Here is a 26,042-nt window from a genome sequence, read left to right on the forward strand (position 1 = left end):
CAATTACACTTGGTTCACACACTACACACACATCCAAAGCCACTACAATTACACTTACAAGCACTTCTCACCTTACATACAATCTCTGCTAGACAGCCTAAGCCACTTGGTAGAGACACATTGGCTGGATCGTCCTGACTTCTGTCTGGATAGGCCAGTGTAGCGTTAATCTGTCCCCCTGTCCGCCCCCTACGGCGCATGCGCGGGGTTGCCAGAGCCCGCCACAAATATGCCATTTGTCCTCTGATCTCTGTAGGGGTAACATGATCGGAGCCTCTCGCCCTTTGTTTACAAACGGCAAGTGGTCATTCCGGCTTCCCATATCATTCGTCTCAAAGCTTTCTCGGGTAGTTTCCGCCCTTGAATTAAATTAGGTTAGGCGGAAAGCAGTAAAAATTCGAATTTCTAAGGTATGAATGAGTTATGTTGGATAAACATAGTTATAATTAATCATCTGGGGACGAGTTATCTAATCTGTTAGGCGTGAGGATTGCCTTAGCTTTGTATCTTTACAGAATGAGTCAAGCTCGTACTGTCCCGTGTATTAAACCACTTTTATCATACATATCCTTGAAATTATAACTAGTTTTGGCACACACTACCTCATTCGGTTGTGCATTCCACTGATCAATTGTCCTATTAGGGAAACTGAATTTCCTTACGTCTTTATCACCTCTCTTTTTATGCTGTATTTTGCAATGTCCTCTTGCTGATGCTTCACACATATGATATATATTCATTTATGTCTATTTTCTGTTCCCCTGATATGCATTTATATAGCATAATCATGTCTCCTCCTCCTCTCCTGCAGCGTTGGTAAATTCAATCTTTCCAGTCTTTCTCAGTAACTTAAATCCCTTAAGCTTGGTACCCATCTTGTAGTGGTCCGTTGTACTTTTTCAATCTTATCTGTGTTTTTTGAGATGAGGATTCCAGACTACTGTGATGCATACTCCAGAGTTGGTCTGATGAATATCTTCCTCAGCATATCTTCATTTATATATATGAATGCTATTCTCATATTAGCAAGCAATTATACATGTTTCATACCTTCTCACTGATGTGATCATCAGGAGATAGTCTGTTACTGATAATTACTCCTAGGTCTTCTCCTTTTCTATGTGTAGGGTTGCTCTTCCTAACTTATAATACCAATCTGGTCTTTTCTCACTTTTACCAAATTTTATTACATGACACTTATCCACATTAAATTCCATTTGCCATTTATTGCTCGATTCATGAAGCTTGTTCAATTCCTCTTGCAGCTCTTTGCAAGAATCTATGTTAGTAATTTTCTTTTGAATTTTTGCATCATCTGCTAACATATTTAGATAGCTTCCGTTTCCAATATTACTATCTATGCCATTTATATATACTAAAAACATAATATACTAAAAACATAACTGAGCCCTGTGAAACTCCGCTGGTCACTTCCCTCCATGATGAGTAATTCCCCCTTAATATTGTTCTCATTTCCCTTTTTCTGAGAAAATCCTGCATCCAACAGTGGAGATTGTCTTGGATACCTCCTTGACAGTACTGCTTCCATAAAAGTCTTTGGTGCGGTACTCTGTCAAATGCTTTCTTAAAATCTAAATAGATACTGTTCACTCATCCTTCTCTTTTCTGTAATGTTTCTCTAACTTTGTCATAATTGCTTAGAAGATTAGTAACACATGATTTTCCCTTCCTAAAACCGAACTGCCTCTCTTTTATCACACCATGTTCTAGATGTTTTACCCAAACTTCCCTTATCAGCTTTTCTAGTATCTTACAACACTGGTCAGTGATACTGGTCTGTAGCTGAGTAGTTCTCATTGTTAAATTTGACAGTGTACAGGTATTTGTAGACCTCACATGTGGTTAAGAGAGATGAGTAAAGGACTCATGAATGGAATGGAATGAAATGGAATGGAATAATTAAAAAAAAAAAAAAAAAAAAAAAAAAGGAAAGCGAGCACCAAGCCACTCAATGACTAAGTTTCCCCCTGGGGAGGGGGGGGGATAGAATACCTCCTCAGTATCCCTGCTTGTCGTAAAAACCGTCTAAAAGGGGCACTTTAATCTTCATCCTTCCTCTTCTCCCTCTCTGCTTCTTGTACTTTATCTGTCCCACCTCTCTGCCTTATATTTTCACTTTAATACCCACCCAACACCTATTGTAGTGCCATATAGTCACTGAGTGGCTTGGTGCTCGCTTTCCTTTTTTTTTTTTTTTTTTTTTTAAATAATCCATTCCATTCAATGACTAAGTTATATGGCACTAACTTGGGTGGGTATTGAAAATATATGGCAGAGAGGTGGAACAGATAAAGTACAAGAAGCAGAGGGGGAAAAGGGAAAGGATTTTTAGTCGGCTTTTACGACAAGCAGGGATACTGAGGAAGTATTCTATCCCCCCCTCCACGAGGGGAAAGGATTCGTGAGATAACCGTGACTGGGAGCTGGTTTAGTTTCCATTGATAGTACCCCTCTGGGGAGGGGGGACAGACTACTTCCTCAGTATCCCTGCTTGTGGCAAAAAGGGCACTTTAATCTCCATCCTTCCCCTCTTCCCACTCTGCTCCTGTACTTTACCTGTCTTACCTCTCTGCCTTACATTTTCACTTTAATACCCACCAAACCCTCTTCCATTATAGTGCCATGTAGTCATTGTTTTAGCTTGGTACTGGCGCTTATTATTCACCTCCTCTTGTACTTCATGTGTCTTATCTCTCAGCCATATATTTTCACTTTAATAACCACCCAACTCCCTTCCACCTCAGTGCCATATTTTCATTGGCTTGGTGCTAACTTTTGCTTTTTTTTTATTACTTTATTCAGTGCATTTCCACTGATAGTACAGTACATAAATATATCCTGTGCTACTGGACACGACAGGGTTTATGTTACTGCACATGTGTGCAGATTTAAAATAAATGATTGGTATTATAATATGCCAATCAGTGATGTGTAGTAATGTATCCAGTGTGCTGAATAACCTAACTTAGGAATTTTTTATTTTTTTATTTCCCATAACAACTAGTATCTGAAGTGATCTCAGTAAGGTAACTGATAAGGGTTTTTATCATTATCCACTGAATCAGTAGAAGTGCTGTAACAGTGTGAACAGGAAACTTCACTAAGCATACCCTACTGGAGTGCATACTGTTTTCATAGTATTTGGAGTTAAAAGTACTTTTCCATAAATGAAATTTAGAGGCTAATTTTTATTTCACATTGACTGAACTTGAACTATACTGGACTAGCCTAACACTCTTATGTGAGATTTCTCAAAACTAAAGGGAGATGTAAGATTTCTCAAACTAAAGGGATTGGATTGGATAATTGGGGAAAAAAAAAAAAAAAGGAAGAGGAAAAGCTAGCACCAAGCCACTTATTGACTCTATGGCACTTAAAAGGGGTTGGGTGGGTATTGAAGTGAATATATAACGCAGAGAGGAAGCTATCTAAATATGTTAGCAGATGATGCAAAAATTCAAAAGAAAATTACTAACATAGATTCTTGCAAAGAGCTGCAAGAGGAATTGAACAAGCTTCATGAATGGAGCAATAAATGGCAAATGGAATTTAATGTGGATAAGTGTCATGTAATAAAATTTGGTAAAAGTGAGAAAAGACCAGATTGGTATTATAAGTTAGGAAGATCAACCCTACACATATCAGAAAAGGAGAAGACCTAGGAGTAATTATCAGTAACAGACTATCTCCTGATGATCACATCAGTGAGAAGGTATAAAACATGTATAATTGCTTGCTAATATGAGAATAGCATTCATATATATAAATGAAGATATGCTGAGGAAGATATTCATCAGACCAACTCTGGAGTATGCATCACAGTAGTCTGGAATCCTCATCTCAAAAAACACAGATAAGATTGAAAAAGTACAACGGACCACTACAAGATGGGTACCAAGCTTAAGGGATTTAAGTTACTGAGAAAGACTGGAAAGATTGAATTTACCAACGCTGCAGGAGAGGAGGAGACATGACTATGCTATATAAATGCATATCAGGGGAACAGAAAATAGACATAAATGAATATATATCATATGTGTGAAGCATCAGCAAGAGGACATTGCAAAATACAGCATAAAAAGAGAGGTGATAAAGACGTAAGGAAATTCAGTTTCCCTAATAGGACAATTGATCAGTGGAATGCACAACCGAATGAGGTAGTGTGTGCCAAAACTAGTTATAATTTCAAGGATATGTATGATAAAAATGGTTTAATACACGGGACAGTACGAGCTTGACTCATTCCTGTAAAGATTCAAAGCTAAGGCAATCCTCACGCCTAACAGATTAGATAACTCGTCCCCAGATGATTAATTATAACTATGTTTATCCAACGTAACTCATTCATACCTTAGAAATTCGAATTTTTACTGCTTTCCGCCTAACCTAATTTAATTTAAGGGCGGAAACTACCCGAGAAAGCTTTGAGACGAATGATATGGGAAGCCGGAATGACCATTTGCCGTTTGTAAACAAAGGGCGAGAGGCTCCGATCATGTTACCCCTACAGAGATCAGAGGACAAATGGCATATTTGTGGCGGGCTCTGGCAACCCCGCGCATGCGCCGTAGGGGGCGGACAGGGGGACAGATTATAACGCTACACCGGTCCTGCAGTGGATACTCAAACGGATGATGATGATGATGATGATGATGATGATACTTAAGGTGTGTGTGTGTGTGTGTGTGTGTGTGTGTGTGTAAACTTACAAGTCATCTTGCTGATGGTTTAGATATGGTGGTCGGATAGGGTACGTTTGTGGGCAGATGGGTGGGGTGGGTTGGTGGGTGGGCAGGTGAGTCTACAGACGGGGTAGGTAGACATGTGGGGCTGGTAAAGTTGGTTAGGTGAGCGACATTTGCTGGATATGTGGGTGGAGTTAGATGGGTGGGACGGGTGGAAGGGATGGATGAGTTGAGTGGAATTTATGGTTGTGCTGATGGGCTATGTGGGTGGGTTGGTGGGGTGGCGTGGTGGTTGAGTATTGTGAGTGGGTGGATGGATGTATGACTTCCTGGACGATAAAACAGGGAAGGGTCTTACCGCAATGGGTGAGTGATTAGGCATAAGGGTGGGTGGTGGGTAGGTGGGTGGATGAGAGAAAACGGGTCCACTGGGGAACAGGTCGATGGGGTAAATAGGTCCATGGCTGGAATAGGTCCGTGCAGGAAAAATAGATCCATGCAGGTACATCCTTTGTGGAAATGGGACTGGGTGGAAACACAGGCCTAAAGGGTAGGAAAAAATAGGCGTGAAGGAAATGGGTGCATGGGGAAAACAAGTCCACTGGAAAAAGTAGGTCCATAGAGAAAAACGGTACACAAGAAAAAAAAAAAGTTGATGGGAGAAATTAAACCCAAGGGAAAAATGAGTTCAAGGAGAAAATACTGCAGGATCATGGCCAAAGTAAGTTCATGGCGAAAATAAGTCTTTGGGAAATGTAGGGATATAAGGAAAAATATAAATCCATGAGGTGAAGAAGGTCAAAAGGCCCATAGCAGAAACAGGTCCATGGGAGAAAGTATGCTCATGAGGATAAGTAGTTCTATGGGGAAAACAGGTCCATGGGGAAGCATACGTCCATGAGAGAAATTCGTTCAAGGGGGAAAATAAGTCTATGGAAGAAAATGGGTCCATGGGGTGAGAATATGTTAATGAGGAAAATGCGTGGGTGGGGAGATGACCGCTAGAGGCAGAGAGAGAGAGAGAGAGAGAGAGAGAGAGAGAGAGAATATTGTCAGTACCCAGAGAAAGGTTTAAATGCTGGTATAATCAAACGGATGCCAGAAGATTTAGTATATTCAAGATCTCCAACGGGATGCGACTCATGAGGGTTTAAATCTGTGTCATGGCTAAGTTTTTCGTTAACATAAAGCCACTCTGGGACGAGCAACTGGACGTTCTTGCCATGATTGCTGAGATTAAGTAGCCTGGACCGGGGCCAGTGTGCTCCCCTTGGGACGATAAAAGAATGGATGATGTATTCATTGATGTAATATAGACAGATAAATAGATAAATAGGTCAGGCATTAATTTATTTATCAACACTGTATATGTGTGTGTGTGTGTGTGTGTGTGTGTGTGTGTGTGTGTGTGTGTGTGTGTGTGTGTGTGTGTGTGTGTGTGTGTGTGTGTGTGTGGGTGTGTGTGTGTGGGTGTGTGTGTGTGTTAAAACTCTCATCCTTCATAGAGCACCTGCAAAACAGAAGCCATGGAAAGTTAATTAATGGCCTTTTTAAAAATATCTTTTGCACCAATAAACCGTAAAAAACCTGAACTGGAAAACAGGACGTTGTGTTATATCCTGCGACACGCTGCCTGGAGGATACTATATTGTGTATTTGGGGATAACTCGAGTGATGATGAAAGGGATGAAGACAGTAAAGAATGGTAAAGGTGAATTATTTCAGAACTGATCTAAGCAGTTGATGCTGTGTTGCTGGATAGCAGTAAACAGGAACTTTTCATATTGGTGCTGGGTTTTGTTGATGTCTGCGAGCGTCTTGCCTTGAAACTAAATGTAAAGAAAGAGTAATGTGATGATTGCTGAGAAAGAAAGTGGCTGCTACTGTGACTGTCTTGTGAATGGAGACTTGAAGTAATGAGAGAGTCAAAGTACCTGGGTACTGTGGCAGAAAAGAGGAGTAAATGTTACTTCAAGAAACAAGGGATGAGGCTATGGCACACCTAATGTCTGACTTGGCTCATATCTCTGACTGGGGTAAAAATAATATGGTTGTCTTTAATGCATCTAAGACTCAGTTCTTACACCTGTCAACCCGACAAAATCTTCCACAGGTATACCCACTAATGTTTAATAATATTCAGCTTAATCCTGCATCATCCTTGAACATGCCTGGGGTTTCATTTACTCGGGACTTATCTTGGAAAGATCATATTACAGTACATCTCTTGTAAAATCTGCTTCCAAGAGATTGGGTGTGCTAAGCCGACTTCGCTCTTTCTTTACCCCTGCACAATTGTTGACTCTATACAGGGGTTTTATCCGCCCCTGTGTGGAGTACAACTCTCATGTGTGGGGAGGCTCCCCACATACAGCTCTTCTCAATAGGGTGGAGTCAAAGGCTTTTCGTCTCATTAACTCTCCTCCTCTTACTGACTCCCTTCAACCTCTGTCTCTTCGCCGCACTGTTGCATCTTTATCTCTTTTCTATCGCTACTTTAATGGTCACTGCTCCTCTGAACTGTCTGCTTGCATTCCTCTACCTCTACGACGGGCGCGTAGCACCCGTCTGGCAGCAAACTCTCATCCCTTTTCTGTCCAGCTCTCTAATGCAAGAGTTAACCGTTACTTCCAGTCTTTCATTTATGCAACAGGTCAGCTCTGGAACTGTCTCCCTCTGTCTGTATTTCCTCCTGCCTATGATCTCCAGTCTTTCAAACGTAGTGTGTCCAGGCATCTCAAAATGATCGGATCTTGAATTTGGCTCTCTATTGTATTTTGTTTTTCTCTTGGAGGGAACTGTTACTGCGGGCTCTTGGCCTTTGGTTCCTTCTTCCTCGCATAAAAAAAAAAAAAAAAAAAAATGAAGTGGAAGTTAGAGTTGCACAACAAGGGAAAGTGGCTGATGCTATGAAGGCCTTGATACGAAGGAGAGATCCTGGCGTGGCAACTGCAAGTGGATTTCCTGAAAGAGTATCAGTAGCCCGATTAACATGCAGGTTTGAGACTTTGGTAGGCACGAAAACTTTGTGAGATACGTGTGTTTGGCGAGCAGTGAGTGGAAAGGATAAGAAATAATGTGATTCGTGAGAGATGTGAAGAAAAGTCCGTGGCTAACAGACCGAAAGAGAACTTGCTCAGATGGCTCTGTCATATGGCGAGAATGGGTATAAATCGCGTGGTGAAGAGTCTATAAGTGGGTAAATTGTAAGGTGAGAGAAAGAGTGGTAGGCCATGAAGAAGGTGGATAGGTATGGTAAATGAGTGCCTGAGAAAGATTGGCATGGAGGCTTACAAGGTTACGGAACTGACTTGGATCAGGTTAACTGAATGAATTTGCATGGAGGGGTGCATGACAATCGTTTTGCAATTTTTTTTTATTTGACAGTCGTCGAATTAACACTTGTCTGATCGGTATTTATGACGCTACATTGGGCCAGGATTCCAGGGCTTGAATAGTGACTGAATGGTTGTGTGACCCATTTCATTAGGGATGCTGTTGTTTGGTTCTTCTACCATATTCTTTCCTTCTCTTTGCTTTTTGGACCCTATCGCACCCCATCTGCAGGTAGGAAAAGGATGGTGGTGATGATGATGATATACCTCCAAGACTGCAGTCAAATGATTTATTTTCTTTTTATCCCACTTACCACTAAGTGTTATTATTCAGAACATTATGTATGAGTTTGTTTAGTGTAACGCCAGGCAATTTTTTTTTTTTTTCTTCAGGTGAGGAAGATTCTTCCCCAGCAAAGGGTTATAACCAACCACTCAGAATGAATGGTTCAATTCCCTTCCTGTATGGTTTGCTGCCCCACCACAAACAATATAACTAACTTTCTCATACACATGTCACACTCGCATTCTTTTGTCTCTACCACTTATCATCTCGTTTACTGTTTAATTTCTCTTGCCTCAGTAGTCCAATATTCTCCACCTCTTAACTTTTCCAGTGCGACATTATTATTTTTTTTTTGTATTCTTGCATCTTTCAGACGACCTTCCTCTGGACAGGAGAACTTTTCCGAATTTGAAGGGTTAGGTAGATTACTCACTAACCCTCTCAGTAAAAGAAGCATTTCCTAAGTTGTTTAAATCGTCAGAACCAGCAAGAGTATACAGACAAAATAAGTCAGCTGATTCACGGAGTTTACTTCAGTCTTTATACATAAGTCCTCATTAACTCTCGTATTCTCCATTCTATAATATCATCTTTAGCCCACACCTTGTAGTCTTACATTCCGCCGCCTCCACAATACCGCCACATTTTAATTAAGACCTACGAGAGGCCTAATATGAGAGGCTTCAAACCCAGCTGTAAACATCATATAAAACCCACGGGAAGACGTAGGCGGTACCAGGAACCCAGCCTCTCACTACCGTCGTTAACGTTTTCACGGCTGCATCTTCTCTCATATTTTACAGCAAATATTTCCAAGCGATTTTCTTCATCCAGGAATGAGGACAGGATCCTGAGAGTGTTACCTGCTTGAACACAGTGACGTCTTATTTTAGTTTCTTTTTGCTGTCTCTAAATGATTTAATTGACTTAGGATAGACTTTCTTTTACTACAAACAACAATGAAAATTACATCCCAGAAGTGTCATATGAACTAAAAAAAACCTTCTGGAGACTGCTTTCTCATGAAAAAAAAAAAGCAAAATGAAAGGCATTAACAAGGCGACTTATTTCATATACGAAATCGAAATCCTGTCGACAAGCCTCCACGCTGCTGAAAAGAATGTCTGCTGGTAGGAAAAAATAAAATACGTAATCTTCCCGTGGGGACTGAATGGCACAAAATCTATGGTTCCGTTCACAAGGAGCAGCAACACAGTATCATCGGCATACATTATAATAAGTTAAAACACAGCATTCCATTTCTCACCTTTCAACACCAGCAAGTCATTTTGATCCCAATGAATAATGATTCCATCCCCGCGCGCGGGCGCGGGCGTGCGTGCGTGCGTGCGTGCGTGCGTGTGTGTGTGTGTGTGTGTGTGTGTGTGTGTGTGTGTGTGTGTGTGTGTGTGTGTGTGTGTGTGTGTGTGTGTAGGTCATCAGTTTTGATCCGATACTAGCCAAATTTGGCAGATGTGTTGAGGGTCAGACAGAGGGTTGACTAACTGTTTTTCAGAACAACAGGTCAAAAGTCAAGTACATGACAAGGTAAACTTAGACAGTTTTTATCTGATTTTAAGTAAACTTGACAAAGGAATTGAGAGTATAGCAAGAAAGAAGGGACTCTATTTTGAGAACAGTCAAAGATCAGGATCACAAGGCAAAAATATTCTACTCGCTTGTGTGTGTACGTGAACAAAATAATTGAGCTACATGTGTCCACACTTAAAAGTGTGAAGAGTACTTGCGAATGCAAGAACACCGATGAGGAAAGGAAGAAGTATGCCATCTTGCTTGCCATATGTTAATGGTATGTTGATAATTTTCGGAAAAGCCACTTAAGTAACATCTTTTACTTTTTCATCCGTTTTCCAGCGATGTACAAAGATCCGTTATATCTTTAATAATTTCCGAGGTAATCCTGTGTTGGCTCTCATTCTGGCTGTTCTTTTTTTTTTTTTAATCAATGAGGTAACGATTTTTTAAAGAAAAATCGCTTCAGGAATACCTTTAACATCTCATCAGGCTTTCCAGTGATGTTCATAGATCACCTGTATCTTCAGTATTGTCCGACGTAACTCAGCCTTAGTTTTTAGTTTGGCAGTTTTTTTTTTTTTCATCAGTATGATGGCAAATAAAAAAAATAAAATAAAATAAAAAACTTCTGTTACTTTTCCATGTTCTTTCTTAAGATGTCAGTAGCTTTGCTGTATCTTTAATAGTTTCCTGGATAACCGGGTTTTGGTGCTGTGCTGTATCACAAAACTACATGGAAACTGTTCTTGCTCGTTCGCTTTGCTTACTTACTCAGACATTAACAACCCAAGTATTCTGTGTTAAATTTGGTTATCATTCAGCAACATAGGTGTTAATTTGAAGGAAAGTCACTTCAGTGCTAGAGAAGACTTTTCATTATCTTCCCAACAATGTACGTGGATCATCCATAGCTTTAATAGTTTCCAAAATAACACAGTTGTTCACCTGTCCTCTACCACTTTGCTGCATATCTGAAGCATTCGCGTTCTCTCAGATAACTAATACAATCTCGATCTGCTCTGGTGGAAGGCTTGAGGGCAAGCCGTGGGGTCAGTCCATTGTTTGAGAACTGTTGGTCAAAGGTTAGGTCACACGGCAAAGTCAGTTGAAAGTGTGTATCTGTTCTAAACTTTGTGGTAGGGTTCAGAGTAAGTCTAGAATGAAAGTTTACGTTCCTGATAGCAATCGGTCGAAGGTCAAGGTCACAGGGCAAGTTCAAATGTCAAGGCCATTTGGCAGAATCAGTTTAGTTATAATCCTATTTAGACAAAATCTGGTGGAAGGGTTTAGGATAGGCAAGGACGACGCGATTCGGTTTTCGAAGCAATTAGTCAAAGGTCAAAGTCACAGTACTAGCTCAAAGTTTGATTAATGTGTGTCTGTTCGAATACAAAATTGCTAAAACTGTTTTGGTCTCATTCGAACCAAAGTTGGCGCGAGGGTTGAGGTATTGTGAGAGCAACAGGTCAAAAGTCAAGATCACATGGTAAGATCAACTTAAAAAGCTTTAATCAGCTTCACACCAAACTGTGTCGAAAGGTTGCAGGAAAGGCAAGGATCAAGGGATATGATATGAGAACATTAAGTCAACCGTGAAGGTCACGGGGAGAGGTCAAATGTCCAACCCTATCATTCAGATCATGTTGGTTCCTTTTGGACCAAATCATGGTGGAAAAAGTAAGGGTCAACAAGAATGAAGAGGTTCAGTTTTAAGAACAACTGGTCAAAGGTCTAGGTCACAGGGTAATGTCAACTTAAGCTGCTCTGATCCGATTTCGATCAAACGTGGTCAAAGGGTTGTGAGTTAAGCGAATATGAAGCAAATCGATTTTGAGAAAAATCAGTTGAAAGTGAAAGACACAGGACAAAATTAAATATTTGGTCCTTAAACCAGTCAGCGTCGAGATCGGATGTTGCCCTATCACTGCTTCTTCGAATTTATATTATACTCTTCTTACTGCCAGATGGCACGTGGTAGTGCGTGGGTGTTTTCAGTCCTGTGTGTGTGTGTGTGTGTGTGTGTGTGTGTGTGTGTGTGTGTGTGTGTGTGTGTGTGTGTGTGTGTGTGAGAGAGAGACAGACAGACAGACAGACAGACAGACAGAGAGACAGAGAGACTGACAGACAGACAGACAGAGACAGAAAGAGAGAGAGAGAGAGAGAGAGAGAGAGAGAGACAGACAGACAGAGACAGAAAGAGAGAGAGAGAGAGAGAGACCAGTACATAACTCAAACAGTTTTGATCCAATCTAAAGTAAATTTGGTGGAAAAGTTGAGGGAAAGACAAGAATGAAGTAGTTATATTCCGAGAAGAATACAGCAGGTCACCAGGAAGGTCCACTAGAACAGTACTGATCCAGTCAGAAACAATCTTGGTGAAAAGGATGATAATCAGGCAAGGATTAACAGCTTCGATCTGAGAAAAAAACTGTCCAAATTCAGGGTTACAGGACACAGTCAAAGGTGCGGCCCGTTGACCCACTGTACAACGCAGGCGCTGCATTCTTTGGGAGCTCCTTGTTTAGCCTTTGAGGCTGTAAGAGTTAATCCCTTCTTTAAAGTGACGTCTTTAAGATTACGTTCTCGCCACCAGCAAAACACTTAAGAGAGACGCCTCGTTGTAAAAGAGTTAGGAACAAACTTCATTAACTCCTTGCTTTGGAAGACATTTCCCATGCCTGAAGAAACTTGTGGTGGTAAGCATGAAATATACTAAGCAGTCACGGAACTAAAGGTGGTGCCGAATCCGGCGGCACCAATTTATGTGACCCAAAGATGGAAGCCCGTTTGATCTGAAGCTGACTACCTCCTACAGTCATGGAAATTGGACAAGAAAGAGAGACGGAATGTAGGATGATTAAGGCTATGAAAGGGAGCGATAATATAAAGTGGACGGAGTTAGACGAAAAGTATTGGCATGACATAGTGACTGCAGGGATGAGTGAGTGTGGAGAATAACTGAAAGTTATTGGCAGAAGTATAAAGCAGGACAGAGAGATCAGTGAGTGAGAGAGGTATGGTGAGGTGGGGTGGGGTGGCAGGGAACTGAGATAGCCAAGTGCTGTAGCAGAACAGGTCAGCGAGTTAAGCAGGTGGGACGGGAAGGGCAGAGCAGGGAATGGTACTCACTGAGGACGGTCATGGGGGCGGTGGCAGCCTCTGTGCGGAAGCTGGGGTGTTCGGCGATGACCTCACAGCGGTACTGGCCAGACGCCGTCACCTGCAGCCGCGTCAAGCTGAGGGTCACACGCTGCTCACTCCGGAACACCTCCTGAGGCAGGAGTGAGGAAGGGGTGGTCAGGTGCAGGAATAGAGCTCTTATAATAAAGCCCTCAATCGGGCAGTCTTTATAAAAAAAATTTTCCTTGCTCTCTCCAGATGATTATATTCAATTTATGAATATAAGAGATAACTGAAGCCTGTTTCCAACCCCTCAGGTTCAGGAAGTCTCTTTAAAGCTGAATAGTATCACCTGTAGGTAGCTGGAATACAATATAAAACATCCTCAAGCTGAAAGAGTTAAACTTGAATGAGTGAAGGTGTCAACAAGCCCCTAATCTATTCTGGTCATGTACGGATCATTTTTAACTGTCAGATGTGACCATCCTGTAGCCATCGTAACAAAGTGTAGTCAGCAGCGATATAAAAGTGTTACGCTGATTCTGTATCATAGCATGATTCAGAAATTATAATAAAACTCTGGTAGTTTGTCCACACCTTAGCACTCTGCTTTAATAATAAGGCCCTGACACTTAACCCAGATACTAATAATATGTAGCCAATACCAACAACGTGGCTATTTTACAATGTAGTTTTATCCACTGTATCTTCATGCCCAACCCTGATCCTACCAACGACCTATCGAAAATAATTTTATGAAAACAGCGGCGGACAGTGTTAGTTATGTATCCTTCACTTCGAGAATGTATTGATTCCATATACATACAATAAAATTCAACCTAGGAGAAATTTTTTGCACTGTAGGATTAACATGCAGCTGTCATTTAACTACTTTGCTGTGAAAGGTTTCTGGAAAGCTAAAATCATTTAGTACCAACGGAGGCAATGCAATATAGTATAAAATCAAGCTGAAGCCCTGCATCAAGGATATCATAGTTTTTGTCATTCCTGCCAGTTTCTCAACATACTGTGTGAGGGAATCAGCTTTGAGATGAGGCATGCTGTTGTTGATGTTGTTACTGTTTCTGTTGCTCCTTAAACCCGGTCTTTCTGGCTGAACAGACCCGTCAGTCACAGGTAAGCAACTTCTTCTGTGGGACCCTCCTACAGGTACAATGCAGTACAAACACTGCAGGGAACCTGTGCCCCCTTTTGGTAGACTGCGCCTCGCCAGGTTCGGGCCAGGGTCCTTCCCCATGGCGAAGTGCAGCAAATATAAAGACGTTTTGGCTCCTGGGTGGACGCCGCAACTACTTGACTCCACTCAGGATACACAGCGGTACCACGTATGCGCTCCTCGTCAGTGCCAGAAGAAATATGTAAGGAGTAACTACTGTGATAACATATTACCCAAATGGGTGATGCATCTTTGCACTCACCCTTCAGTCAAAATTTTTTGCTTTATTCCACTGGTTATACATTATATACCTCCACATCAGTTTCTCTTCGTAAATACCAGTAATTATGAATAATTCTTTAAACTGGTTGTTTCACATTTCCAAACGGTCATGTGAATTTCCCCATCACAGACCTACCTACCTACCAGTCACTTGTTACTTCTTTTACATCCCCAGCTTCCAGTGTTCAGTATCTTACACAAACCTTCACCACACCAGGCACATAACATTAAGAATTATAATCAGCTATATGTTGTTTTTGTGTACGATGTGATTGTGAAACCCTGTCAGCCCGAAATTATGCTGGCAAATTTGTAACTAAACAGAAACATGTGTTGACACAGAGGTGGATATGATCTTCGTAGAATGCTTTCAATTTTACATTTATTTTTAATGTCTTTTGGCGTCAGTGTCTGGAAGGAAATATAGTTGGGAGTTCATTGATACTTGTTGAGAAAGGTGACTCACTCTAATATTAGTCAGTGCAGAGAGACTCAGATTGTGTAAAACTTTAAATTTCTTGGTCCAGGAATGAAAACGAAATGTAAATGTGCAAAGGAAATGAAGAGGACAGTGACTGAAGGATATGAAGTGGCCGGTGCAATAAAAGTTTTGACGTGAAACTTACAGTCGAAGTTAGTACAGTGGCTACCAGCGAACTACACGACGGTGTGTTAATGTCCACATTAACATATGAGTGTGAGATTTAAAGTAAGTATGACATGATGCTGAGAAGAGTGAGACCAGTGGATATGGGACTGTTTCGGAGTGCATGTGGCTTGCATATCTTCGAAAAGATAGGGCATGTAGATCTGTGAGATTCTGATTAAGGTAGTGGTTGGTGTAGCAACTTCAAGCACAGGCGGTAAAGTATGAACAAAATCTGCAGACTCGCCCTCTTGGTGACAGGTGATAAATTAAAGTACTGATTTGTATACCACTTCATACACGTCATACATGTAACCAGTATGTAATACGGAGCTGCAGACTTATTCGAAGACTGATTATTCTTAACTGTAGACGAGAGATGCCTTTGAATGTTAAATAATTCCTGTAGTAGTAAAACTGGTACTACTGTAGCACTCTCGTGGACAATGGTTTCTGCTCACCTTTTGTTCCTGCCCCTCGCTGAAGGGACGTCGTAAACTTGAGGATTTCACAACGATGACGTGATATCCATTGTTTGAAGTTTTGCTAGACTGCACGAAAAAGCCTTTGCGATGACATAGCTACTCATTCAGTGCAGAAAAGCTCCCGCCAGGAAGTATTCCTTGTTCAGTGAAAATGCTGGTAACGACTCCTGCCCAGTCAGGATTTAATTTAGAGGTGAAGCTTTGCTGGAGTGTACTAGTAACACTTGTCAATGAAGCTGATAGTCGTGCAGTCTTGAAAAATTTCGAAATACCAACAAGTAGTCTTTCCGTATAAAACTGTGGCTACAACTTATTTTCAGTAACTATGGCTTAACAGCGTACCTCAGTGCTTGAACCAGTATAGTTTCTTACAGTACATTTTATACTTCCACGTTTACATCATAAAAGCTTTCTTACTTCTGTCAATACCCTGGCACTTTCCTTTCCCTTTTGTACAGTCATCTCCTCCTTTATGCAATATCACCGTCTTTATTCACGGCAGTGTGCAAAGTTAAACAGATATTATGTCCATCTCCGTAACACCAAGTCCCCATATACAGTTTTACCATTCCTTGTTCAAAAGCATCACTTTTTTGTCTTAAAAACTGTAATTTCTTATACTTATTACCACGAGAACCATCGACACATCATAAAGGAAAAAAAAAAAGACTCACACTGATACCACCACTTTAGTCTTGCAAGAAATGTACTTAGTGTATTTCAGTGTGGACATTTCGGTGTTAGCGCCCAAGTGGTGATATGAGAGTGTACCAAACAAACTAAATATTGATGGTTTGCAGGAGGACAGTTGGTTACATAAAAAAAAGGAGCACTCAGAGAATGCAACATGCGCTCCCACAAGCTGGTCAAAGGGCCGAATATTTCACTCCGGTGTGACCTTAACCTTCAACATAATACCATCAAAATCAAAATACTTCGATCTTACTTAACCCTTAACCACTCCGCCAGTTTTATTAAAATCAGATCAAAACCGACTGAGTTGATTTTGTCCCGTGCCCTCAACCTTTCACTTTTTCCTGTGGCCTTCACTTTTAACTGATTGTTCTCATAATCCAATACCAGTAAACCAGTTCTGTATGAGACAGCCCATATGTATTTAAAATGGACGGTGGGTGTTAGCGCCGACGTGGTGACATGTAAAGGTGCAGGAGGACTACTAGGCCTTGGGATAGGCCAAAGCCCCCGAGAAATAGGCCCAGAAGCCTATGCCCAGAGTCGGACACATTTAAAAAAAAAAATCATATTTGTTATAACTTCATCCCTAATACAAAGTTTGGTCGACAGCGGACAGAAACTGCTTTAGTTTACCTGACCAAGTGTTTGTGACCTTTGATTTATTGTTCTAACAATCAAAAGGTCAACCTCCTGGGTGATCTCCAACCCATCTATCATATAGTTCGAATTAAATCAGCCCTGTTTTAGTTATTTTGTTCACACACAGACACGAAGGTCGACCTTATCCTGTGACCTTGGCCTTTAATTGATGGTTCTCGAAAAAAAATGCCTTCGTTCTTGTCTGACCGTCAATGCTTCCTCCAAATATAATTCAAACTGTCAAAACTGTTCCAGTTCACCTTGGTCTCTGACCTATTTCCTTAGTTTTTGACCTTTCCCTGTGGCCTTGATCTTTGACTTAGTATTCTCAAACTCGAATCCATTTACGTGTATTAGTGCCTTATTCTCAGCCCTGCCACAAAGTTTGACCTAAATCAGATCAAAACTGTTAAAGCCGACTCTGACCTGCTGCCAAGACCTCGGAAGCATTCTAAAAAAAAAAACGAAAGGTTCATTAAATGCCTTACTTTCAACCCGTTCGCCAAGTATGGCTAAATATCGGATCAAAACTGTTTGACTGGTTTTGATAACTTCCACACACATAGGTCGAATTTTGACCTTGCCCTGCGACCTTGATCTTCGACTGATTTTTCTTTTCTCAAAACCAAGTAATTGCAGTTTTATTTACCCTGAACCATAAGTCTCTGTTTGGTCTAAATTCGACAAAAAGGCTTGCATTGATTTTTCTGTGTCAGCGTTGAACCTAGCCCTGTGGCCTTGACCTTTGACTTGTTGCTATAAGAAACCATAGGTATTCTCATGGGCTGTCCTTCAATTCGTCCACTAAGTTAGGTTAAAACTGGAAGAAAATCTGTTTCATTTATTTTGTTAACACACACACACACACACACACACACACACACACACACACACACACACACACACACACACACACACACACACACCACTCAAAACATTACACCGTTAGGCATTCAGATAGACAGATACCTTAGATATATAAACAGATAGCAATATAGATAGTTATGTATGTATGTGGGTAGGTGGGTATGTACAACATGTACAGTATGTATACACTTCACTTTGACAAAATCGATGGAAAATCAACTAATTTGTTCTGAAAGAGCGGTGGAAAGGTCAGTGTTGGGAATATCTTTAGAAGAAAGGAAAAAATCTTCTTGAGTGAAGGAGCAGACTAAAGTCAAAGACGTTACTGATTTTATAAAAGAACAGAAATGGAGGTGGGCAGGTCATACAGCAAAAATAAAGGATAACCGATGGAGCAAGAGGCAGACTGGCTGGACTCTGAAAGGTTGTAAGCGTAGCAGAGACAGGCCAGACAGGAAGTGAAAAGATGAGATAAAGAAGTTTACAGGCAAAACCTGACAGAGATTAGCTCAATCAAAGAATTCGTGGAGGCATTTGTTCAGCAGTGGGCTTGAAATGGCTGATGACGATAATATATGTAGACTTCGTTCCTCATGTAGTGGAGGTGCAGTGCGAGTGGAGGGAGTGGCGCGGCAGATAAGGTCTGTGTTCAGTTACTGAGACAGGAATTATTCAGAGGCGTATGCTGGGAGGTGGTTAGTTGCCTGCACCTCTTCCCTCTTCTTTCCTCCTCCTCAACGAACACAATATACCGGCGAATGTATATAACTTTTAAGAGGTCTGTCCGAGCTTGTATACAATGTATATAGATACATAGGTACAGCCAGAGGCATATATTCGCTCTAGCCCAGCAAATATGATACACACCTGAGTCCCTGGATGTATTGTATGAAGAGTTGGCAGATATACATTTTAATGGCGTATGTTTTTTATTATTCGGAGATATGATGGGAACACAATATTCTTTATGCACTGTAGGTAATATTTATTTGAAATACAAAATGCAGTAAACTTAGGCTATGAAATGCCATATGAAAACATACTATGCTCTCGGTGCTGCGCTCTTTTTGGGCTCTCTTCCCTACCCCTACTTCTGTCCCTTCCCTCCCTGCTGCTATCCTTTCCCCAACCATTTACCCTCCCCTCCCTCTGTCCCTATCGTCTTCCCTTCCCTCCTCTTTTTCCCTATTTTTCTACCTTCTTCCCGATCTCTTCTCTCCCTCGCTGTCGCTAGCTTCATTTATTATTCTGCGGCCCTAACATCCATTTACACGATAGTTCTTTAATATTGACGATCTAAGTTAGAACCAGATTTTTGCAAGATATATTCCTAATTACAGGGTGACCGTAAGCTCCGGACGCAAAACAATTCCAGAGAAAAAAAATAATACTGGTAGATATCTTCATACCCACACCTAGGATAAGGGCATAAAACCATGCTGGCTTATGACACACTAGTGATCGACGCCTCCGTATGGGTCATCAACTTCAGTGACTCAAGTCACAGAAGCAGCACTAACATTGCTTCGTACCGATGGAATTTTTCTGGAGTAAGTAAACAGTGGGAGATGAATGAGATGAGCGAGATGTTTGAATAACTATACGTCTCATGCAAGATTTTGTACTATATACTGCAGTGGGTCGTGTGGCCGATTGGTTATTGTACTGGAATAGTAATTCTGATGAAGAAGGTTCAAATTCAACCGTAAGTGCCCTGCCATAAAAACACCCATGCTGTTTTTATTACTTTCTACTGCATTAGATATCCCTATTTCATGCAGGTCGTGAGCATTCATCAATGAAGCTACTAGTGGCATATGTGTATATTACGAGGGGCATTAAAACTCACTTTGTTAGCGCTCCACGAAAACAAGTATTGTCGGGCCTTAAGGAAAAGACTGAGCTGAGTACGTGTACAGTAGAATCCGATACTTATGACAAGGTGAGTTTCTGCTTACATAATATAAACTCATATCGCCATGACGTTCCATGCAAGAGGGAGTAGATGGGTGAGAAAGTGTGATGGGGAGAAGAATTGGGAAGATGGATTGAACAGGATGCAGACAGTGATTCACATAGGAATACAACCCTAATGCCAGTCACCAATGCTAGCTGTATCTTGGGTGTGTCATGAATAACGGAGGGAGGACTGTAGAGAAAGTTTTGGGAAATGGGACAAGAGCATGGTGATGAGAGGGAAATCATAATGATAAACCATGGTTGTAACTGTGTTGATACTGAGACAAAATATCATGCTAGTAAGAACTAATAAATGTGTCACGAATAATAATGGAGTACGGTGCAACAAGAATACTGGGGCCTTTGAAAATAAATGTGTAACAACAGAGGTTGCAGGGGAGACGATATGGGAAAATGTAAAAACGGGAGGAAGAGAGAGAGAGAGAGAGAGAGAGAGAGAGAGAGAGAGAGAGAGAGAGAGAGATACAGTGGCGGATTCTGGGAGGGGGGGGGGATGTGAGTCAGGTGCGGACGCATCCCCCTTTTGGGGAAAAAATGGAAATAAAATCCCTGGAAACTGTTTTCTGTTCTGGTAAGCCTGCCTATTGTTCTCGGAAGGTTTTCTGGCTATATAAAGTCGCAGGCCAGCGGCAACTAAACTTTAATGTGGTGAAAGGGATTCGTTTTGATTATCATACATATTGAGGATGGAACACGTACCTACGACAATTTACTTTTCCAGGTTGCATACACAACACACGCTTGATTAACTCGTTGATAATAAAATGACCAATCCCCCTCGTTATCCTCGTGAATCTATTGTCTCAAGTCCCTGGATTCGATATTTTGCCAGGAAAACGTATTATTACACCAGAGATTTCATTCAGGCATGACCTCTTGTTTGGAGGAGAAAAACAATGTCTAACATCAGAAAAAATAGGAAGGTCACAGATTTCATAACATGAAAAAGGTAAGTTGAAGAAAATACCTTGTGTAGCTAGTTCGGACTCATCTCTCCGGGGTGTAAAATGAATATGTCCTAAGAAATTTATCATTCATGATTAAAGTCCGAGATTAAAATGCGTTCACTCTTATTGTATTCATTCTAGAATGTGTAATGTATGTGCTGTTTGTGTTCAGTTCAGAATGACATTTAAAAATACGTCTCAGTGGCAGATCAGTAGAGTAACACATCAAATGATATTAGTGTTATCTTTAGGTAGGCTAGTGTCAATACATATATTAGTTTTAAGATATGATTTTAAACTTGTCAGTTCAAATGCATGCATTTATGTTGATGAATCATTTTTCAATTCCTGAAAATTTCGTGTGTCCAGTTTTGTAATTTCCGAAGACACAAAGAAACCCGTGACTCTATTAAGAGCATTCATCAATATATTTGCTCATTGGATTATTTGTTTATGGATTACTTCACTGGTTAGATACCAAGCTCAAGGCTTCTGTTTGAAATTCTTTCCAAACCACTAAATAGTTAAATTTTAAGAGTCTATGTAATGTCTTCTGTGAACTGGGTGTTCACTATATTTGATCATGATATAACAGAAAACTGTATGAATAAACATTAAAAAAAAAAACTCTTACTTTTGTTGATTCTCGGTACACTGTTAATTTCAAACAGCATTCATTTTTAGGTATTTGTACACAGTCAAACATGTGTGTGAAGTCATCGAGAACTTTTCATTTGGGTCAAAAATCGAAAATTGAAAGACAATTTTTTGGTGGATTTGGTAACACTTTCAGTTGTCCAGACTGCACCAAATGCCAATAAATTGCGTTAAAAATGTGTAAAGTCTGGGGGCCCTTAAGCGGGCCCCAGACCCCCTGTCGCAGGCCTCCGGCCCTTTCGCGTGCCTCCGGCGGCCCTTCGGGCCCAACAGGCCAAAGAAGCACCCCTCTCTTCAAAATCCTGGATCCGCCACTGGGATAACAAGCTGGGGGAGGGAAAGAGAAGGGAGAAGGGATGACCGAATGGAGGGAAGGGAGAGAGGGAGGTGTAGGGGAGAGAGCCCAGTAGTGTATCACCGTGAGCATAGTATATTTTCATACGGCATTTCATAGACTAAGTTTATTGCATTATAGTCTATTTGATTGACCTGTGCACTGAGATGTATGCGGCAAGTTGGGTGTGTTTGTTACGCTTCTGCTGAATGGCGGCCGATTATGTCATTGAATTAAAAATGCCGGCATGTATTGTTGTGCAACATGCGGACGTAGATGTACACCATTGGTGGATGCAGTGCAACAGGAGGACGTGGGTGTACATCGTGGGTGGATAATATACATCATGTCACTCATCGTTTTATGAAACTTTATAATCAACTTTAATTTTCTTTGATAACGATAAACTTTTCAAAATAATTTTGACCTCTTTAGCTTCGGAAATTATTCCACATTTAGACTGGCTGCTTACAGTGCATACAATTTAAATATAGATACATGTACTAAAATAAAAAGGGCCGTAGATGTACATCATCGGCGGCCAATCAGCAGCCGCGAGTCAAACACACCCTACTCGGCCTATGCATCTCAGCTGCACAGTTCAGTCACACAAACTATACTATATCAAAAGAATATTACCTACAGTGCATAAAGAATACTGTGTTCCTACCATATCTCCTAATGTTAAACATAGGCCATTACAATGAGTATCTGCCAGCTCTTCTCCATACAGTATATTGCTAGACATTCAGTTGCATATCATACCTGCAGGTTGGCTTCAGTTTATGCCGCAGGCTGTACAGTACACACACACACACACACACACACACACACACACACACACACACACACACACACACACACACACACACACACACACACACACAGCTCGCTGGCTCAGTGGTAACGTTCTCGCTTGCCATCTGGTAGACGGGAGTTCGCGCCTCGCTCAGGTTGCGAAAAGTTTCACTGACGAAGTGGGTGGTTACTGTCCCCCTGGAGCAAGGGGACGGGTGTGTGCGTGTGTGAAGGTCACAGCCTTGCCCTTAGATCGGACTATATGAGCTCTCAGCTCCCTTCCAAGAGGGTAAAAGCTGACGATCACGACCATCAAGTGATCCTGACCGACCCGGTGAATTACACACATATATATATATATATATATATATATATATATATATATATATATATATATATATATATATATATGGAGGGTGAAGTGCTTGAAAAAGTACAGCAAGGAAGAAAGGTTGCTGGTTCTTTGAAAGCAGTGATAAGAAATAGGGAAGTGAGCATGGAAGTGAAAAAGTTACTACATGACAGTATTGTGATACCAACTCTAACGTATGGAAGTGAAGTTTGGACGTTGTTGGAAGGACACAAGTCAAGAGTGAGAGCAGTGGAAATGAGTTATTTAAGAGGAGCCTGTGGAGTCACATGAAGAGACAGGCTGACGAATGAGGATATAAAGAAGCGTTGTGGTGTGGATGTGGATGTGCTAGGAAGCGTTAGGAGGAATACACTGAGGAGGTTTGGCCATGTGGAGAGGATGGAGTGTGAAAGACTGACGAAGAGAGTGAATGTGAGTGAGGTGAAGGGGGGGAGAGGGAGGGGGAGGCCGAGAATGAGATGGAGGGATGGGGTGGAAAGGTATATGAGAGAAAGGGGTGTGAGTTGGGAGCAGGGCAGTGAAATGGCGGGGGACAGGGCGACGTGGATGCGATTTGTTTGTGGCCACCCCGAACGGGATTGAGGCGTCTGGCAATATATATATATATATATATATATATATATATATATATATATATATATATATATATATATATATATATATATATAGATAGATAGATAGATAGACAGATAGACAGACAGATAGATAGATAGATAGATAGATAGATTTACAGTTACAGAGAGAGAGAGAGAGAGAGAGAGAGAGACGCCTTAATCCCGTGAGGGGTGGCCACAAACAAATCACCTCCACGTCACCCTTCCCTCGTCATTTCGCTGCCCTTCCCCCAGCTTACACCTCTCAACTCAATCTCATCCTCGGTCTCCCTCTCCTCCCCTCCACCTCACTCACAAATACTCTCCTTGTTGGTCTTTTGTTCTCCATCCTCTCCACATCGCCAAACCACCTCAGTGTATAATATCTCCTAGCGCTTTACTATCGCAGCCACGTCCACACCACAACGCTCCTTCACTTCCTCCATTGTCAGTCTGTTCCTTCAAGTAACTCCGCATGCTCCTCTCAAAAACCTCATTTCCACTATATATATATATATATATATATATATATATATATATATATATATATATATATATATATATATATATATATATATATATGTATGTATGTAAAGCTCCACGAAAAGTCACAGCTCCAATTTCTTCTGCTTCTTAAGTTGCTCCTCTCCCATCCCTCTAAGCAGAGTAGATCAAGATTCTGACGAAGTCAAATCCTGCCTTCCCCCCCCCCTCCTCCTACAGTCCTGGATGTTACCCTGACATTAAAGCAGTCCTGACATGGAAGCATAATGCTTTGGTTAGGCTGAGACGCGTTAATTGGTGAATGTAACACAGTTGTTCTTAACCAGAGGACGTGGACCTTAATAGGGACGTGAGTAATTTGCAGGGGTGCGGAAGAACTTGTTAGGAAAAGTAAGGAATGGACAGAATAAGAGTGTATATGTTATGACGAATCATTTCAGTTTTATTTACTCTTATTATTCTTTCCCTCGTCCAACCATCCTCACAATGTTGTTTTAGTATCCGTGTAATAATCAGATTTCTTTCTGTTTCTGTTGTCTACTTGCCTCCTTGCTCGCTATCTCTTTATTTTCGTGTTCATGGAAAGATAAAGATCCCAAGAAACTTGACAGATAAAGTACACCACACACTAGTTCCCAGTTTTTCAAAGCTTGGACGACAAAAAGATGCGCTGCGTTCAGATTTAACTTCTAATTTAAATTTACCAATCGTGATTATGTACTTTAATTACTTTAATATTTTTCTACATAAATTTTCATATTGCAATGATTTCTAGCGCCAGTTGCTCGTTACCTCTGCATGTGATAGCTTACTGTATCTCAATCTCATGTATTATTTTTATTAAAATGGATTAAATGGGGGTGGACACCAAATATATATATATATATATATATATATATATATATATATATATATATATATATATATATATATATATATATATATATATATTTGATTGTGGTAGGTAGGGGCCCTCACCATCCACTCACTCGATGTAGTGCTGCTCTCGGGTGTCTTCCCTTTCCTCTCCATCCTTCTTTCCTTCCATTCTCTTTTGTCTTTCCTTCATTCTTTCCTCGTCCTTCTGCCTACGGGTAACTTTACACTTCCTCTTCTGTCTTTCTTTCCTTCATTCTTTCCACTTCCTTCAGCCTGTGGGTGACTCTACACTGAGTGACAAGCCAAATGGTTTCCTGTGCACCAGGAAACCATTTACTACGCTGGGTGGTAACCATAGAACCAAATTTTGGCGCCTGGTGGTTTAGTGGGTAATTATTGCGCTCCAATCGGATTGAGCCGGTGAAGGTTTATATCCAAGGAGTGGTTGGGGTTGATTGCTCATGTAATGTCACTCAGGGATGAGTGAGGCTGGTCACTCTCATCTTTAATGTCGGGACCAACTGCATAACCCCGGGCTCCTACGCTCCTCATGGGGCACACAGATCTATATATATATATATATATATATATATATATATATATATATATATATACTGCCAGACGTCATAATCCCGCAAGGGGTGGCCATTTGACTCTGAGTTATTTGTTTTACGGGGAGGGGCACTAACCCTCCACCAACCCACTTGTTGACACGTAGGGAGCACGTATGGTTTGGTTATATGGTTACCACCCCGAGTTGTAAATGGTTTCTTGGCTTACAGGAAACCATTTGGCTTGTCACTCAATGTAAAGCCACCTGTAAAGGAAAGAAAAGCAATAAGAAGTGACAGGAAAGATGGGAGAATAGGAAGAGAATAGGGCAGGCACAGAGAAAGAATGATACAGGCTAAGGAAGAAGTAGGCAGCACTACTTCAAGTGTGTGGATGATGGTCGCCACCACCTACCACTAATATATATATATATATATATATATATATATATATATATATATATATATATATATACATATCATCCAATCCTACGTTGCCTCAGGAGGAGCGTAGGAGCCCTGGGCTAGGCAATATATATGTATCATCCATCCATCATCCAATCCTACATTGCCCCATGTGGAGCGTAGGAGCCCGGGTCCATGTGGAGTGTAGGAGTCCGGGGCCAGGCAGTTGGTCCCAACATTTAAGAT

At 41.1% G+C, this 26,042-nt stretch overlaps 1 protein-coding gene across 1 annotated transcript in view; it reads right to left on the reverse strand.

Annotated features, from left to right (window-relative positions):
• The window catches only part of LOC145412875 (uncharacterized), a 255,073-nt gene that overhangs the window by 135,584 nt on the left and 93,447 nt on the right, over positions 1-26,042 (reverse strand). The window contains exon 3 of the mRNA XM_080282675.1: positions 12,993-13,134. Coding sequence (XP_080138801.1) covers positions 12,993-13,134 — 142 coding nt within the window. The remainder of the gene's footprint in view (positions 1-12,992; positions 13,135-26,042) is intronic.

The sequence above is a fragment of the Coenobita brevimanus genome, chromosome 94 (assembly GCF_032717465.1).
Source record: "Coenobita brevimanus isolate Jiangsu-jjx chromosome 94, ASM3271746v2, whole genome shotgun sequence".
In the NCBI taxonomy this organism is placed as follows: Eukaryota; Metazoa; Arthropoda; class Malacostraca; order Decapoda; family Coenobitidae; genus Coenobita; species Coenobita brevimanus.